At 43.5% G+C, this 17,002-nt stretch overlaps 1 protein-coding gene across 5 annotated transcripts in view; it reads right to left on the minus strand.

Moving 5' to 3' along the window:
- st6gal2a (ST6 beta-galactosamide alpha-2,6-sialyltranferase 2a) overlaps positions 1 to 16,468 on the minus strand; it is a 31,904-nt gene extending 15,436 nt beyond the window's left edge. For 4 of the 5 annotated variants that reach the window (XR_013772318.1, XM_079277575.1, XM_079277578.1 and 1 more), the window contains exons 1-3: positions 16,352 to 16,465; positions 2,694 to 2,751; positions 1,546 to 2,615 (exon numbers count right to left, since the gene is read on the minus strand). Coding sequence is in view for 4 of the 5 variants with exons in the window: in XM_079277575.1 (XP_079133701.1) it covers positions 1,546 to 2,527 (982 nt within the window). In the remaining variant the exon portion in view is untranslated. Of the gene's footprint in view, positions 1 to 1,545; positions 2,616 to 2,693; positions 2,752 to 4,745; positions 4,851 to 16,351 lie in introns of all 5 variants that reach the window. The other variant, XM_079277576.1, reaches the window with a different exon arrangement.
- Positions 16,469 to 17,002: the final 534 nt, after the last annotated feature.

Genomic DNA, 17,002 nt, shown 5'->3' on the forward strand with positions numbered 1-17,002 from the left:
AAGCCCGAAGCTCTTAATATTACAGCTTTTGCTTGCTTTGAGTAGATGAATTCACAAGAAAATATACGAGAGCTATAAGTTATGTGAAGGAGCCTGATTGGTTACCAGAGGGGGGGCTCTGCTTTTTTCTAGTGAGCCATCTGTCACCGAGTTCACACTCTCCCCACTTACCAAATAGCTGCCAAAGCCTCTAAACCGAGAGCACACACACACACACACATTCAAGCACAACGACATATACCCTACTCGGCACACGCTCAAGCCTGTTCATCAGCTTGACAAGTTAATCAGTAAATGCCATGCAAAAAATGGAAATTGTTGCTGGATTATAGGTGCAGGTTGACCTTTAAAGTTCAGCATCTTATTCATCATGTATGTATGATGCTGGACTTATTGACGAGCCACAGTAAACATCTTAACGTAGGATCTTAGTGATCTTGTTATACCTGTACTATTCAGGTAGAGCTATCCTACACTGATGCACTGTAGTGCTTTTTTACGATTTGAGAATGTACGATACCATTTATTTATTGGCAATAGTATTCATATTTAGTGAAGAAACAAATACTGTGACAGTTCTGCCCATGACAACGGACCTCAAATATGAATTATACTGGGTATTGTTTTGTTGTGAAGATTTTGAATCTTTATTTTCATGACCACTTCAGCTTTCTTTCGTGCCATGAACAGGCCAGACCGACCACACACACACACACACACACACACACACACACACACACACACACACACACACACACACACACACACACACACACACACACACACACACACACACACACACACACACACACACACACACACACACACACACACACACACACACACACACACACACACACACACACACACACACACCTCATGCAATGACAGTTACTAAAAATTTCAGTTTCCTTGAGGGTGAGCCCTTTGTGTTTAAGGCAATCTGAGCTTCAGTCATATATTAAATATGGTAAAACCTGCGTGCATTAAAGGAGCTCAACCTTGTTAATCGTGTATATTTCAGTGACTACACGGCGTTTCCTCTCGTGATATTAGTCAGGTGTACATGCAAATGTTGTGCAAACTCGAACCAAATTTAGTCTCGTTAGCGGTCCACTGACTATTGTATTTTGCATCTCTCTAGTAGAGCGGAAACTTCAGTGGCCTTCCATGTGCATCATGCATGTGGTGATTAATTCGCGAAGCCTTTTTCCATTGCACTGTGTGGCATTTCGATTTTATCGATTGACTAACTTTTCATGACCACTTGAGCTTTCTTTTGTGCCATGAACATGGTCTGACCACAAACACCATAATTAATAATCCTAGTCTTTCAGCTCATATCTTTTGTAGCAGTGTGTCATACCTTATCCGATAGTTATGACGTTTTAGCACTGATGCAAAAACAATGTTTTTTTACATACCTTGCTTTCACGAATATAATATACAGTGTCTTTTTCTACAAAACCCTTTTTCCTCATTTAACAAAAGAAGCCCTGTGGCCCCTTGTTGCCTATGTTCACAATCTTTTTTCTCGTCACTCACCGATCTCTTTGCCCAGTCCTGAGCGCAGGATGGAACCAGACGAGGTGACCACGGCACAGGTCTTGAAGCCGCTCTGGTCGTGCCCTCTGTGAAGTCGCTCCAGTGGGCGAGACGGCACAAGACGAGCCCAACCGAGTGAGGAAAAGGGCTGCTCCGACCCATCCACTGTCCTGATCCGGGCATGGGCTTTCATTTGACACAGCAGCTCCTTGGCACTCTGGGCGGCCCTGCGATGCCCTGTGTAGGAAACATGGTGTTTGTTGCCACTAACATAGTCCTTCATGGCGCGCTGCAGTCGAGGATTCAGCATTTTGGCGGACATACGACCCCGCCACAACCGCTGCACTATAGGGGTCGACCTGGAGAAGTAATATTCCTCCAGATCAGAGGAGTCACCACCGACCCGCCTGCCTGCTGTAGCCCTCATTCTGTTTCCTAGTTCTTCATCGTCCCGCTCATTTTCTTCTTCCTCCCCACCGCGGTAGCGCGTGGCGCTGACGTGGTTCTGGTAATGGGAAGTTCTCTCACGACTCTGGACTGAAGGGTCTGAGTGAGAACCCACATTTTCTGTACCAAAGGAGGACCAGGCAGCCAGGCTCTGTGGGTCTAGGTAGTCCTGGTGGCTGGTCTCCTGGCTGCCATAAACGGCGTAGGGAGCACTGTTGGGACTGTGGCTCGCGTCCAGGCTGAGCTCTGGAGTCGTGGAGCTGGCAGAGGGCTCCGGCTCTGGCTCATCTCTGGGGTAGGTTGTAGTTCGTGTGGAAGCCAGTTCAGGTCGTGAGCCCAGGTTGGCATGCTGTTGGTGGGAGGCCTGTATAGAGGTGAGGCGCCGGGTGTCTGGGTGCTGGGAGAGTAAAGAGCCTACAGACGCCAGCGGCTCATTCACACGAGCGTCCAGGAAGTAAGAGAGGAGGGCGAGGAAGAGGAGAACCCAGGCCAGCATTCCCACCAGCACTAGCCTCCGCCACATACTGGACTTCATTACGGCTCATTCACATGCACGCCTGTTCTGCTGGCCCACCAACAACAAAGCCCCACGACCAAGACTTAGCGCAGGTCAGCCGGAGGGCCTGGAAAAGAAGAAAGATCAGAATGAAATTGCTCAGGGGAGAATATGGACAAGTAGAGTAGAAGTTTGAGACACTCACATCAACTGATGCTTCTATTTCTTCATGAACCATGTGTCCTCCAGGGTTTGACAGGACCCTAAGGAGAGGAGAGGTAAAAGTTATTAGTCAAGAGTGAACATGAAAAAAAAACAAATTCCTCCTGCTGGCCAGAACTTGGCTGCTTTCCACTCTTAACACAAAGAGGAGATCATTTAGGCGCATACATTAACTGGAATCAAGTTACAGCTTTCTTCATTAAATCTCCTCGTTTTCACAACAAGAAATAAACTCTGCCGACAACAAAATGAAAGATCACGCAAAATATGAATCCCTTTTATAACCCTAAATCAATAAAACAGATACTCAAGAGTTTCCCTCAAGGAACTTGTTCAGTGTGAAGGCAAGTACGAATTTTCACCGTAATTGAACTTGGTGCAGACTCTGGTGAAACGTGTAGCCAAATGGTGATCATAAAACTAACTTCGGGCTGACATGCAGTGTAGAAGTTCTTTCTCACACATCAGCACGATTGTATGACCAATTAAAACTGATCCCATGAAGACATATTTTATACCATCAAAACTTTGTCACGGTTACAACCTGGCTCAAAGGCTGCAACATAAGGGCGACAAGGCGTTTAAAGAACAAATGACCAAACCAAAACAGATAAGCAGTCGTGTCAGCCAAGGAAGTCACAGCCAAAGAGAGGAGCAAACAGGTCACAGACCACTAGTGGAAGGGAGGGGATGTCAGTCACTCGTATAAGATCACTGTTAAAACAATCACTCATGTATATCTCTGATGGCCTTTGCTCTGTGATGTTGCACCAGTGCAAATATGTTCTGAGGCTTAAGAAGCCTCATGTGAAACCAAAATAATGTCATGAATCTGAAAAAAAAAAGAAAAAAGAAACCTTACTTTAGGGATAATCAAACCCAAAATCGTTGAAGGAATTGCCATTTTAAAACAGATATGAATGGTCTAATTAAAAAAAAATATATATATATATATATATATATATATATATATCTTCTTTTTTTGGGGGGTGGGGATTCCTAGATTGAAACAACCACTGTTCCGGTGCTCCACTGAAATGCACTTTGATTTTTGACATTTTACTTTAAAACGTCCAAATGATTCCTTTGCTTATTTAAATTGCTAGACAAAAAAAACACAAATCATAAAAAAATGATCATTATCAGCATGACTTACTCAAACACTCTGGTGTACGACACGTTAGGTTCACTGATGGCTTACAAAGTGAAATGCACAGCAATGAAGGTAAATAAATTAAGCATTAAATTCCTTCACATCAGAGGAACTACAATCCTCTCAACCACACGTAATGATGAGTTTTGGTCTCTTAATGTGAGAGCGTTTCTCTCTCGAGAGCGAGTGGCAGGAGGGGGAAAAAAAAGCCGTTAAGCCTCCTCTAGTCCTAATTACTGTACAGCTTCCTGTCTCTGTAGCTGCCGGGTCCTGCAGAGCGCTGCACAAGTGATCCGCGGTCCCCCCTCCCCATGTACACCCAGACATCCAGGCCTCCCGCGCCGCAGACACAGAGGAGGCCAAAGCTCATCCACTGACCCTGGTCAAGCAGGGGGAAGACAGCAGGGAGCAACTGGGCCAGAGGGTGAAGAGACAGTATGGGAGAAAGAAAATAACGGCAGAGACGCTGATGCAATTACTCCGACAAACACACATCTGCACAAACACACACACACACACACACAAACTAAATACTTTCTGAAACCTTGCAGGATGTTCTGCCTGAGGCTTTAAAGCCATTGACAGGTGGGGTAGGAGTCAGACAGTAATCTCCTGTGTAGCAGTTTAAACATGTCTACCTGGCCGGGGTCAAATGTTACACAGTGGAAAATATGCCATTTAACAACTGGAAATAACAACAGCAAAAAAAAAAAAACAGAAGAGAACAAGCTGGAAATCGCACAGCTGCCCAATGACAATGTTGTCTACAAACAAATGGCATCTATATGCATCAATGCTCAACACGAGCCCACTGTGGAAATGTATTTGTGTTCCTTTAGGCATGCCGTGCATGCATGTGGGTGCGCAGCTAGTTTGCCTCACCTGGCAGCAATCAGGATGGGTGCTTCAGAAACTGCGGTGGAACAACATAAATGGGTGGCACAGATGGAGAGGCGGGGGTGGAGGACAGAGCCAGTCTTGTGAGGGCTACACAAAGAAACAGTACAAAACGGGAAACATGGAAATGAGCCACTGGCAGCAAAGGACGACTAAATGACTTTTAGTTAGCAGGAGACGGCGATGAACAAAGGAGCCTGATGGAATATACAGCATAGATCTCGTAGAGCGCAAAACCAAGATCCAATGTGGAAATATGTTAGAGGAAGAGAGGGGAAGCGTTTGTGTTCGGGGATGAGGAGATCGGTCAAGTGTTCGCGGGTCAGTTGCCCTCAGGAGGATAATTATGCGGTGGGATGAGAGGAAGAAAGAGAAGAAATGAGCGGATACATGTTGAACAGAGGAAGCATGTTCTGTAGAGTCGAATCATCACAACTATATCTTCAACTCTCCAATTGGTACACTACAATATCTCACAAAGAAAAGAATTGAATCCTCAAATTGTAAAAGCTGTAACTAGACATTGTTTAGCTTTTCAGGTTCACTTATTGCTTCAACAATGACCGAAGCAATTAATCGTCTGCTAAATTGTTGACAATTAAAATAGTAAATTCAAAACTTGTGTGGATTATGCGATTTTTTATCATCGATACATTGTTTGGTGTATATCATGTCAGAAAATGGTTAAAAATGACCAATATATAAATATTCTGTTTTATCACTTCAGACAAAAAAAAAGCAGCACATCTCCGAAAGAGTTTGCTTGAAAAGTGACATAACAGAATAGTTTAACATTTTTGGGAAATAACATATTTAGCTTCTTGCCAAGAACTAAATGAGAAAATGGACACCGCTCTCATGAAGCTAGAGCCAGCAGCCGGCTAGCTTAGCTTAGCATGAAGACTGAAAACAGAGGGGAACAGCTAGCCTGGTGTAAAACAACAAAAAAAACTCACTAATTAACACATATCTCAAATCAGCAAGTGTGAAACTAACATGTTGTGGTTTTACAGGAGGTTGTGTGCCGGAAGACTTCTTGGCTGGGAGTCTCCGTTGGTTGCCTGGCAATCCAACAGTGATGAAAAGACGATGGGAAGTAACTGCGCCGTATTAAATTCCATACATTCCCAAAAAATAACTATACCAGTGACCTGCTCCATTTACACCTCATTAGCCAAAAAGTAAAACAAAGTGGCTGCTATTCCAGGTCTAAAACAACCTGCCACCACCCACGTCACCGTCTCAGTGGAGGACTGCATCTGTACAGTGTTTGTCCAGCAGTTAAAAAAAATAAAAAAGGAAGTTCTCTGGAACGATTTTACAAGTGTTGGACGTCTGCCTCACAATTAAATAGTGTCCTGCAGGGCTTTGTCACCCTGCATGACAAACTTAACTGTGACATCTTCTCAACTGTCGGCTAAAAACAGGGCATCAATGGTGACACGCAGGCTGAAACCAAATGTCCGAAACTGCAGACTTGTGGACTTAGAAGACGCATGCCAGGGGAGACCATGACCAATATGGGCGGCACAGATCCACAATTCATCAAGTTTACAAAGGGCCTCAGGCAGGTTTCCACACAGTCCGAATGTCCTTTGCTTGGAAGATGACCCATAGTTCACAGCAATATGGATGTGAAGTGAGAAAATGATAATCATGTAGCATTTCTTTTCACAGTACATTTATTGATGGAGCGACGTTTGACATTGCACATACAAAACATTCATACGATAACCAACTTGCATTTTTTTAGACTAACGATTTTGGTTTTAATGCTCATAAAATGTGACGGCCGTCGGTTCAGAGTTTGATGTGAAAATACATTTTCTGTTATACGGGTCCAAACTTAACTTAACTTTGTCTGCGAGTGTGTTGTAATGTGGCTGCGGTGCCAGGTTGTTCTGCTGCAGCGTCTAGTAGGCATGTTTGTTTTTTTACAGCTGCTCTTCTTTCCGCTTGATTTAATGCTGCCGTTGTGAAGCATCTGGTGAAGCATCTGATGTGAAGCATCTTGCGTTCGATCTATGGATTAAATACATTTTCAATCCACTGATGTTGACCGTCTAAAACTTCGTAGATGTTTGCTAAATAAATATCAATACGTCATCTGACGTTTCAGCCTCTCCTCTCGAGCTAAACTCAGACAACGAACTGTATTTTAGTGAACGAGTGAGTGAATCCAGCTTCTGAAGGATTCGCTCTGCAGTGAAGAGAAGCGGTGCGATAGTGCGACGTGAGAAGGAACGACGCAGAGAGCAGTTCTGATCAAACAGTCGAGAGCTTTGAAATCCTGACGAGATTTACTGAGAAGAGGCAGTAAACAGTGCCAACAACAATGACCAGCTTAACTATGGTAACTGTCCACAACAAAGACGGCAACAGCTGATATCCCTCAAAATGCTTGGGAGACATAAAATAAAATAAAAATGTGTGACAAAAATGCTGACTTAAATTTAATTTTAAAAAATCAAATAACTCAAATCTGACTTAAACTAAAACACATGTTTGTCAAAAGACTCAAACTAAATCAAAATGCCAAAACAAAGACAGTTTGAAACAAAAGATACTTTTCCGGGCAGCCAAATACAGCAAAAAGCACAATAGAACCAGGAGAGTAGAGATTATATTTATAGATATATTTATTGTTTTATGTAACCACATTCCTACAGCATGCCCTGCTGCCGCCTGCTGTAATATTCTCAATGCGTCTACAGTCCGGGCATCGCCAGAGGTGACTGAACTGAACTCCACCACTTGACTGCCAGTGAGGTGCTCGGACAGCCCTTGAGGGAATACAGCCGCAGAGCATCTCACTGAAAATAACTCAGTCCACCACCTACTACCGACCCGCGGCTGAGGAACCGTGGTGGAGATGTTAGGAATGCTTTAATCATAGCCGAGCAGCACCAGCAGTTTCTGTTGGTTGTGACCCTGGCACAGGCCACATTAAGTGTACAATACAATACAAAAGGAAATGCTATGAGGTTGGTTGACAGGAACATGTTCTTAATGCTTCCCTGTGATTAAGCACAGAATAAAAGTTCATTCACAATGAGGGGATTGGGTCTGATTACTCTAATAAAAAAAATAAAATCGGTGGCATTTAACACATCATGAGACTGGAGAACACAACAGTTTTACAAAGAAGGCCGGGGATGACTTGTGGTATTCAGCGCTACAATAGAGAACAGCTTGTTCTCTATTGTGCACGCTGCACGGCCACATGACACAAGTGTGCACGTTCTCTCAAATAAAACACTGACCAAAGAACGTGTTCCTCGTAAAATATTAAACCCACAAGAGTGGAGTTGTTCACCATAGAAAAAAAAAAAGAAAGACGTTTCACTTTAATATTCACCTTGCAGCAGTTCAAGCAGCTACAGGCGAATACATCAATGTGGGGTTGAATTAAGGCAACCGGACGAGGTCAGCCAACCATTTGTGGTCAGACATACGAACAGAAACATGAACTGTGTGGTCAGGAGATATTTTGAATTTCTAAATTAATTAAGCCTGAAATTCCAGGACAAGTCTCCCAGGATTATGTGAACAGAACATGAGAAAAATGCAAATAGAGCATGAAGTACATATTTTCCAGTAATGCATCACATTAGGGAGTCTCATTTAGAAACAGAACGTAGTATAAAATAGAGATAGGTGCTCGGTGTATCTTCACTACTGGGACCCAGAGTAGTTCATGAATTTGAGTCTTTTTTTGGTTACCACAACCAAATCGTACTGTAGAACCCAAGGTCACGTTCATACCGCCAGTGTGTTTCACCCCTCACACTTTTATTTTTATTTTTTATTTTTAACCACTCCGTCTGAGCAGCAGGGGTGCCAACACTTGGGGCTCTGGCAAAGTTCAACCTGGCTCAACTGCTGCTGTAACACAACGGGATGCCATCCGCTGGTTAATCCAATCAATGCAAACACACGCGACACACGCACATAACGACGATAAAAGAAAATTGCGGCCTGCAATCTAATCCTAGAAATCATTTTTCACAAATGGAATTCCAGTTACAAAACGGTCATTAACGCAGAGGCACTTATACAGGTATCGATCTTGTACCACTTTTAGGGGCTGCCGTAATATGAACCGTCCAAACTCGGCCAATACGAGGCATAATATTTCAGTGTATCGCGCACACACACCGCTGTGCTCTCTCAAGTCATGTAGAGATGAAAATGTGTACGGTTGCATGATCAGGCAAAAAAAAAAACGATCAAAACACTGCAGACACCCGAAAAGACTGCTTGAAGACTTGAACTAAAGTCAGAGAAATTAGCGGCAAAGAAGAGGCATATGCACAGACTAAATGAACAGAGCGTCTCTCTCTCTCCTCACTTAATGAACCCCCTGCTACGCGTCCACCCTGCTTTCGCCTCAGGAGGAAAGGAGGTTATTCGCGAGTAGGACATCAGACTTAGCCCTGTGTAATTATACTGCCAGCGTCCGAGCTCTCCGAAGGGTCCGCTGCACTTCATCACGTCTTGAAACCCCCAAAGTGCAGCTGTTAACAATATGGCTGCGTAAGCCTATATAAATGAGTACCTGAAAACAGGACGATGCCGAAGCTAAGGCGCGGTCTTGCTTTGTAAAACAATCAGGTAGAACCGTTTCATCCAACTTCCTCTGTTTCACTTGTTTGCCATCGATGCTAATTCTGTAGCATAGTTTCCAGGCTCAAAACAGAATTAATATTGCATGCACTGCTGCATCTCAGTCCATGTGAGGAAACATGCATGCGTGTGTAGTTACAGTACAGTGGCTCTGCTTGCCAGTCTCTATGTGGAAATGTGACTTACTACCAGCAGTAGATCAACTGGCTCCTCATCACTGGCACCTAGCATGTGGAGCTGAGGACACACTGCAGGCAATACAGCTCATTCCAGCCATCCAACGGCCTGCCAATCACATACAGCAGAGCATGCAATCGCATGGCTGCACTCACGCATACAAACGCATACCATGCACATTGCACAGATAAGTACAGGCCAGTTCAAAAATCTAAAGTACAGCACAAACTTTAGCCACAAATCCAATGAAGCAGAAGTCAAGTTTCAGTGCCTTTCCCTCAGAAGTTAGGAGGGTAAAAGGATAAACGAGCAGGCCACTTATCTTTAAAAAAAATAAAAAATAAAAAAGCGAGGCATGCCAAGTTTTGCCCGAATGCAAATCAACTTGCAGGGACTTTAATGTAATGCAGGTCAACGTGACCGTTACTCTGCACCAGTATGATGGCAGTGCTTTCAAGACTGAATCCTGAACACGAACATGGTTAGTTCTTCTTGATTAACATGACATCATTGATTTGGTGCATGTGCTTCGAAAAGTACCTACATTTTGTGGGTGTGTGCATGACGAAATCACCCCAACTTCCCTGTCTGGGCGCTTACTTAATCAAGCTCTGCGCGTGTCTGGGTGTTCAACATCTGTTGCACTTCCCCTTTCCTACACTCACACATTTCTAACACAGATTAGTTATCATAATCACAGTTACAGTTGTTATAATCAGTTACAGTTGTTATAATCAGTTACAGTTGTTAATCGTGTTATTCAGCACGCGCTTGCTTTTAAAACACTTATCCGATTTTTCTCTCAGCCGTTATTTTCTTAAGGCCAGCTCATATATATGCATATGCATATATATATGCATACATACATATGTGTGTGTATGTATATATATATATATATATATATATATGCGTGTGTATGTATATATATATATATATATATATATATATATATATATATATATGCGTGTGTATGTATATATATATATATATATATATATATATATATATATATATATATATATATATATATATATATATATATATATATATATATATATATATATATATATATATGTGTGTGTATGTATATATATGTATATATATATATATATGTGTGTATGTGGATATATATATATATATATATATATATATATATATATATATATCCACGTGTAATATATTCACACAAAAACATCAAATCGTGGTCTTAATCTTGTGAAATGATCAAAAGGAAAACAAGAAATCTTTCATCCTGATTCTCTTTTGACGGTAGCAGAATCATGAGGCATGGCTTCATGTGGTTGTAACACCAGCAAGGTCAGAGCAGAAAGTACCAACTCCATTAAAGACTGATCCCACTGAGGCAGATTAGGTCCGTCCCGTCCGCTGCTATCCTCCTTCAACCACAGCACAGATTATATCAGCAGAGCAAAAATGTCTATTTTGCAAAGGCGTGCTTAGACACTCATTAATCTTCCTCTAAAGATGCGACTACACCCAATATTGGCCAAGAGGTGCGGGGAGGCGGAAGTCTCTCTCACACACACACACACACACACACGTCACAGTCCATCTGCTGTAGAAAATTCCCACCTGATCCACAAAACGGAGAGGATACGACAGGGTCTACATGCTACATTGATGTGCACACAGTGAGTCTTCATTCTGCAGAGAGAGCAGACATCCATAATACTGAGCTGACACCTGGACACAGTAACACACACACACACCTGGACAAGACCTCTGCACTACCAATTAGCCCCTCTCTTTCTATCAGGGCACCATGTGAAGTGTGCGTGCGCCTTGTAATTACAAGGGCAGAGGACGCGTTTCATTTCAAACGAGCAGCCCGACACAGACCTTGGGAGAATACATGGCTCTTACTCATTCCGAGTGAGTAACGGACAAGAGAAAGCCATCGGCCATCAGACATCTGCTGGCCGTTCAATGTAAACAGGAGGCAGACTTAGAAGTTTGAATCCAACAACACTGGGTTTTTTTTTTACTGTAAAAGCACTTCACAAGTCACAAAGTAACCTCCACTTAAGAAGAAAGGACATCTGACAAAATCATGGGGCCGGGAAGAGTCGAATCATCCTGACCTTCTCAGCACATCCTATTCTGATAAATCACGCAGGGCAGCAGTTCTTGATGACAGGCGTTCACGGTGCACAGAGCCCTCTCCAATAAAGCCTGCCAGCAGCAAGGTCCTACCAAGGAAATGCAGCTCTACACCTCACATTATGGCCCATAAATACAGCTGGGAGCGCTGACGCCCACAGCGGGCGGGCTTTTAATGTGAGAAAGTAAAGGGGCGTCCACTGAAATATCCCATTTCACCCTCTAGTCGGCTTCTTGTGGAGACTGAATGGACACAACAATGCTTGTACCATCAGACTGCATGATTTGGAATATATTCATAGGAGTTCAATCTGCCTGCTTATGCATGTTTGGGAAATGAGGCCTAGGCAGCTGTTGTGACTCCCAAGAGCTAAAACCAGCAGCATTTCCAGGGTTCCACACACACACACACACACACACACACACACACACACACACACACACACACTTGTATTTATGGAGAAAATCATGTTTGACTGCCCAGAGAACAAGCCCACTAATCTACATCACTACAGCCATTTTCAGACAGCTTAACCTCTCTATAATCTGCCTGAACTTTGGACAAACACAGGCTGCTAATCTCAGTCTATCAGAGACTTATTGAGCAACTAAAGCTCCGCCACAATAAGCTGCTCAAACCTTCCCATGTCTCCGTTTAAGAAGACTCAACTTGAGGAGTAGAGCGCCATACATCAAACGCACAGAAACGAGTGCCTAAACAACTCCTCTCAGGGAGTTTACAATCTCGCGAAGACGGCTAATAACCGCGGACGCCCATGTGTTTCTCATGAAAGAGTCCTGGTCCTCCCGAGTGCTCGCACTCTCAGCCAGGAGTGAGGGGCACAGCTGGTCTTGATGACTCCAGCGCTCCTGCTTTGGAAGGCCGAGCTCAGATAACTGCTGCTCTGGCCGGTTAGCGCTCATCTGAAATTACACCTCCACCTTCCCAGAGTGCCCTGCCCATGCAATCCTTCCACTCCTCCACATAACCAGCCTGGAACAGATTTAAAAAAAAAGGAAAGTCTAGCTCTGGACAGTTAAAATGACAATTTTAAGGACCAAAAAGAAGCTACAGTGTCGAGGTTTTATGAGCAGCGGAGTGATACTGAGCGCTGAGATACAGTGAGATGAGGAAATAATAATCTTTTATGTTTTAAGTAGCTTAGGAGACAGATATTTCTCTCAGGGGTTGGTAGAGACCAAAAACAGAGCAAAAAGAGAGTGAATATTGGACTTCATTCATCTGTTGACCATAAACAAATGAATGATGATGTTGCTCCGTACATGCTGCATGTAAAAAATAAATGTAAATAACCGTTTGCTGACAAGTTCACCACAACAACTTAAAAGGTGATGATATGTCAATAGTGTGTTCAAACCTTGTCCATCTACTGCCCCCAGGTGGCCAAAAATAACAAACAGTTATTGTTATTAGCTCCCATTTGTTTCCATCAATCACAATTAATATTAAATAAGACATTTAAAACATTTTCATTTTAAATTGACAGTTTCTAACCTCATTCTTATGACAGACAATATCATCTTGTGGTTAAATCAATGGGACTGTTCTGCGCAGCCTCGGAGCCGCAGTGTTTCCAGATTAAAAAGAAGCTTCACTCTGCTGCTGGTGAGATGAACAAGCGTTGCACATCTCTCTTTCAGAGACAGAGAGTCTGTCTCCCTTTACAGTCGGACAGTGGACAGTATACAGAAGTGTGCCCCTGAAGCATAACTCCTTCCCGTTTTCCATTTTCCCCTCAATGCTGCGAGGTCATTCAGTCACACACACTCGCCTTATAAACACAAACACATTCTCAGAAAACACTTGCACCTTCCATAATGCTTTTGCTTTGCTCAGTATTGATTGAACTGATGTGAACTTAAAAATTGAATTGATCCACCTCACTGGGATTTGTGCTGCACTCCATCTGATTGAGAAGGTCTCTTACTGCACACTATTCCACAGAACTCACCTCCCCTCTCAAACGTCCTGGTGCGATGCTAATCAGAGCAGTCAATCTTTGACCAACTAGTTACCTCCATTACTGGGTCATCGCTGACAGCAATTATGCATTTCATCAATTGGTATTTTTAGAACAGCAGCAAGTCCTCACTGCTATTTTGTGGCTGAGCAGACAGTGTTTTGCTTGAGGTTGCTGAGGAGACGGAAGCTTTTTGGGGAACAAACTCCTCGCTTTTATTAGCGCATGCTGCCATGTGTACGTGTCTGAAGAGAACTTGTGCATAGGAGCTCAGGAAAACGGTGGCAGTTCCGTACTGTAATTATCCAAATTCAAGTGAAAATCTATGTTAAATTTGTAAATATCGTCTTATCCCTGAATTCAAATGTATTGATGAAATGTATTAATCACCCAGTTCTAATATCTCTTCCTGCACGAGGCACATCGTTAGTTGGTACGGTGACAAAACACGGCAGTGGAGCCCTAAAGTGTGTCACACATTGTTTCTCTCCACTAAGCCGGCAGCGGAGGTAGTCACAGAGCAAAGCTGACGTCTGTTAAAGCCAATTCAGTCCGCAAGTCCATTTATATAGAAGTTTGCCAGCTACAATGGTTGCAATTCAACAAAAATGAATAAAAAAAATGCAGTCACTCTGACCATGCTGCTACATTGATTTGAATAGGAATGAGAGTGAAAATTAATTAAAATTTTGGGAACTAAAGTGTTCATGGACAATTCCTGCTGTTTCTAAAACGTTTGGAGAATCTGCTTGCTTTATGCGGGTCAATACTGAAGAGCACAACCTGCCGAGCAAAATGCCAGTAACTCTATAGTGGAGTGACGCCTCGGATAATGTTCGGAACGGATCGATTTTGTGGAAAACATGGTAATATAAATGAGGAAAATATGGCGGTATGTGTCATTGTAGGACAATAGTGGCACACTGTTCATGCATACAATAAAAGCCGCTCCCCTACACACCTGCACTCTGTCTGCACACGCACAGAGAGGCCACCCTGTTTGAGACCATATCCAGCTGGAGAGACAAAGAGGGGCCAGCCAGTGTGCAAACCTCGCAGTAATTACATCGTTTTTGTGTAAAAGCAATAACGCAGATGTGAGACTCGCAACTCTTTTACACATTGGTGGGGGGGGGGGGCGCATTTATCAGGTAGGCGTCCCATTAGCACATTCATAATACATCATAAGAGAGGGGGGGGGGGGGGGGGTAGTGACAACTATAGTTCACTAACTATGAAAGAAAAATGTCCTGTCAAATAAAAGATAAATAATTTAACTTTTAGCTTTATATGCGTGTCCTTTCAGCTGTAGTCTGGTGGTTAAAAACACTGTGCTCTAAATTGTGGCCTTGTCACAATCGTTGAAAAACTAGAGTGCACAGACTTATTCAGCAGCTGCACACACACAAACAAAAATGACACTTTTCTGATGCAATGTCACGATAACCTGGAAAGAGGCTTTTTAAGTGTGTTCCTTGTGCTGTTTTGCAGCACAGGAACAAATTACAGAAGAGAGATTGGTGCCTTTGATTCCAGTAGAGTGAGAAGGTGATTGTGTTTTTTATTGTAAGGAGTTTCTGTTAACGTTCAACCTCTGCTCCTGTTATTGAAGGTGATGTGATCATGTGGTGTATTGACCATCTTGACAGCTTCGAGCGCTGAACCTCCACTGTACTGTTAATATCAGACAACATGAACTTGATACCCCACAGAGAAACATTTAATTGCCCTTGTACTTGTAAATGCTTTTCCTGCCCTCATTTATGTGATGTAAAGGCGAATGCGGAACATTATGACTTTGTGTTTAACTCGTATTAACTTGTTTCACTTGGACCCAAAGCGTTTGATAAATCACTAATTAACTTGCTCCAAACAAAAGCCTGCTACCGTTACGAAGCGGTGCAGCTGCGGATATAAAAGTGCAGCCATGTGAAACTAAACACATTTCAACACTGCTCCTAAAATGTACTTTTTGACAACAACACCACCACAGACCTTATGCATGCAAGATCAAACATCAATGTAATGTATATCACGAATCAGAGGGTTGAAACTGACACATATTTGCATCACTAACTTTGAGATGACTTCCCCTGGAGCTCTTGGCCTGGGTTTCCTGTTTTGAATGGACTGCCACCATGTGCATGAAGCTGTTAAACAAAAACTAAGTGTCAAGGGAACAACAAACCTCTGCATCTTCTCCTCATGTGTAGGAACAGCGCGCAGGCCTGCTCTCACTGGGAGCTGTGGATGAACTCTTCAGTGTGGAGAAACACGATTTGACTTACAGGACTCAATGGCACCGGTGATATGAGCGTGATTAACGGACACACACACACATTAAACGCATGTGTCAATGTTGCTCCAAATGTTAATCAAACCAATTGTTAAGTGTGCACCCCGAAGAACCGCGCGGAGCCTAAACGAGCAGCTGTTAAACGAGCTCCCTAATGATGGTCACCGACCGTGCTCCGGTGAAGTAACGCAGACAAAGGATTTTTCCCCTACATGTTTCATCCGCAGGTTTGATTGAAGAGAATCCCTAAATACCGAATGGTTTTTTTTTTAGCAAACATCGCGCGTGCACGTCCACCCCCTGTGCGGCTCCGCGTCCTGCACAAAACGCGCTGAAGCAGCAAATGCAGCTCTGTATGGAAATGATGCGGAGAGCGAACAAAGCCTTACCTAAAAACGGTGTCGGTCCTCGCGGGATGCTGCTGCTGTCCGGCGGTCCATTTCGCCTTGTTGCACAGCAAGCACGCGAGTCGGTTTGGCTCGCCTCTGCCCTCCGTTCACGGAGACGGTATCCTCCACTACGCCGGGGCAGCGCGGAGAGGCTGTGTTGTCTGTCACTCTAGTTGACTCTGTTGCCTTTTTCCTCGCATCCACATCCACATCCACCGAGGGGGGCGGAGTCAGCGAGCTGATTTTGTGGCTTGTTGCCCAGAAGGGAAGGAAAGGAAAGGAGGGAAGGGAGCAAAGAAGGGAGGAAGGAAATATATATTGAGATTACATTTGATACCTTCCTTGGCAGCAGCAGCAGCAGCAGCAGGGAGGGAAGGGGAAGAGGAAGGATGGCATATTTGTTATGAATTTGATAACTTCCCAGCTGTGCAGTTCAAAGAGGAGAAAGGACCTTTTGGGAAACTGGCTGCTAACCTCTTGCTGGATGTTAGATGAGAATATTGATAGCCTACTCTCATATCTGTCTGTGAATATAGAGCAGTGACTTCCTGATGTCTCCGCTGGTTGCCTGGTTCCCAACCAAGAATTAGTGCAGCCTGTAACCTCCCACGAAAGAGCTAATTGTTGCTTTGACATCTTGTTTTTTTCATA

This window comes from Melanostigma gelatinosum (genome assembly GCF_949748355.1).
Source record: "Melanostigma gelatinosum genome assembly, chromosome: 10".
Lineage (NCBI taxonomy): Eukaryota > Metazoa > Chordata > Actinopteri > Perciformes > Zoarcidae > Melanostigma > Melanostigma gelatinosum.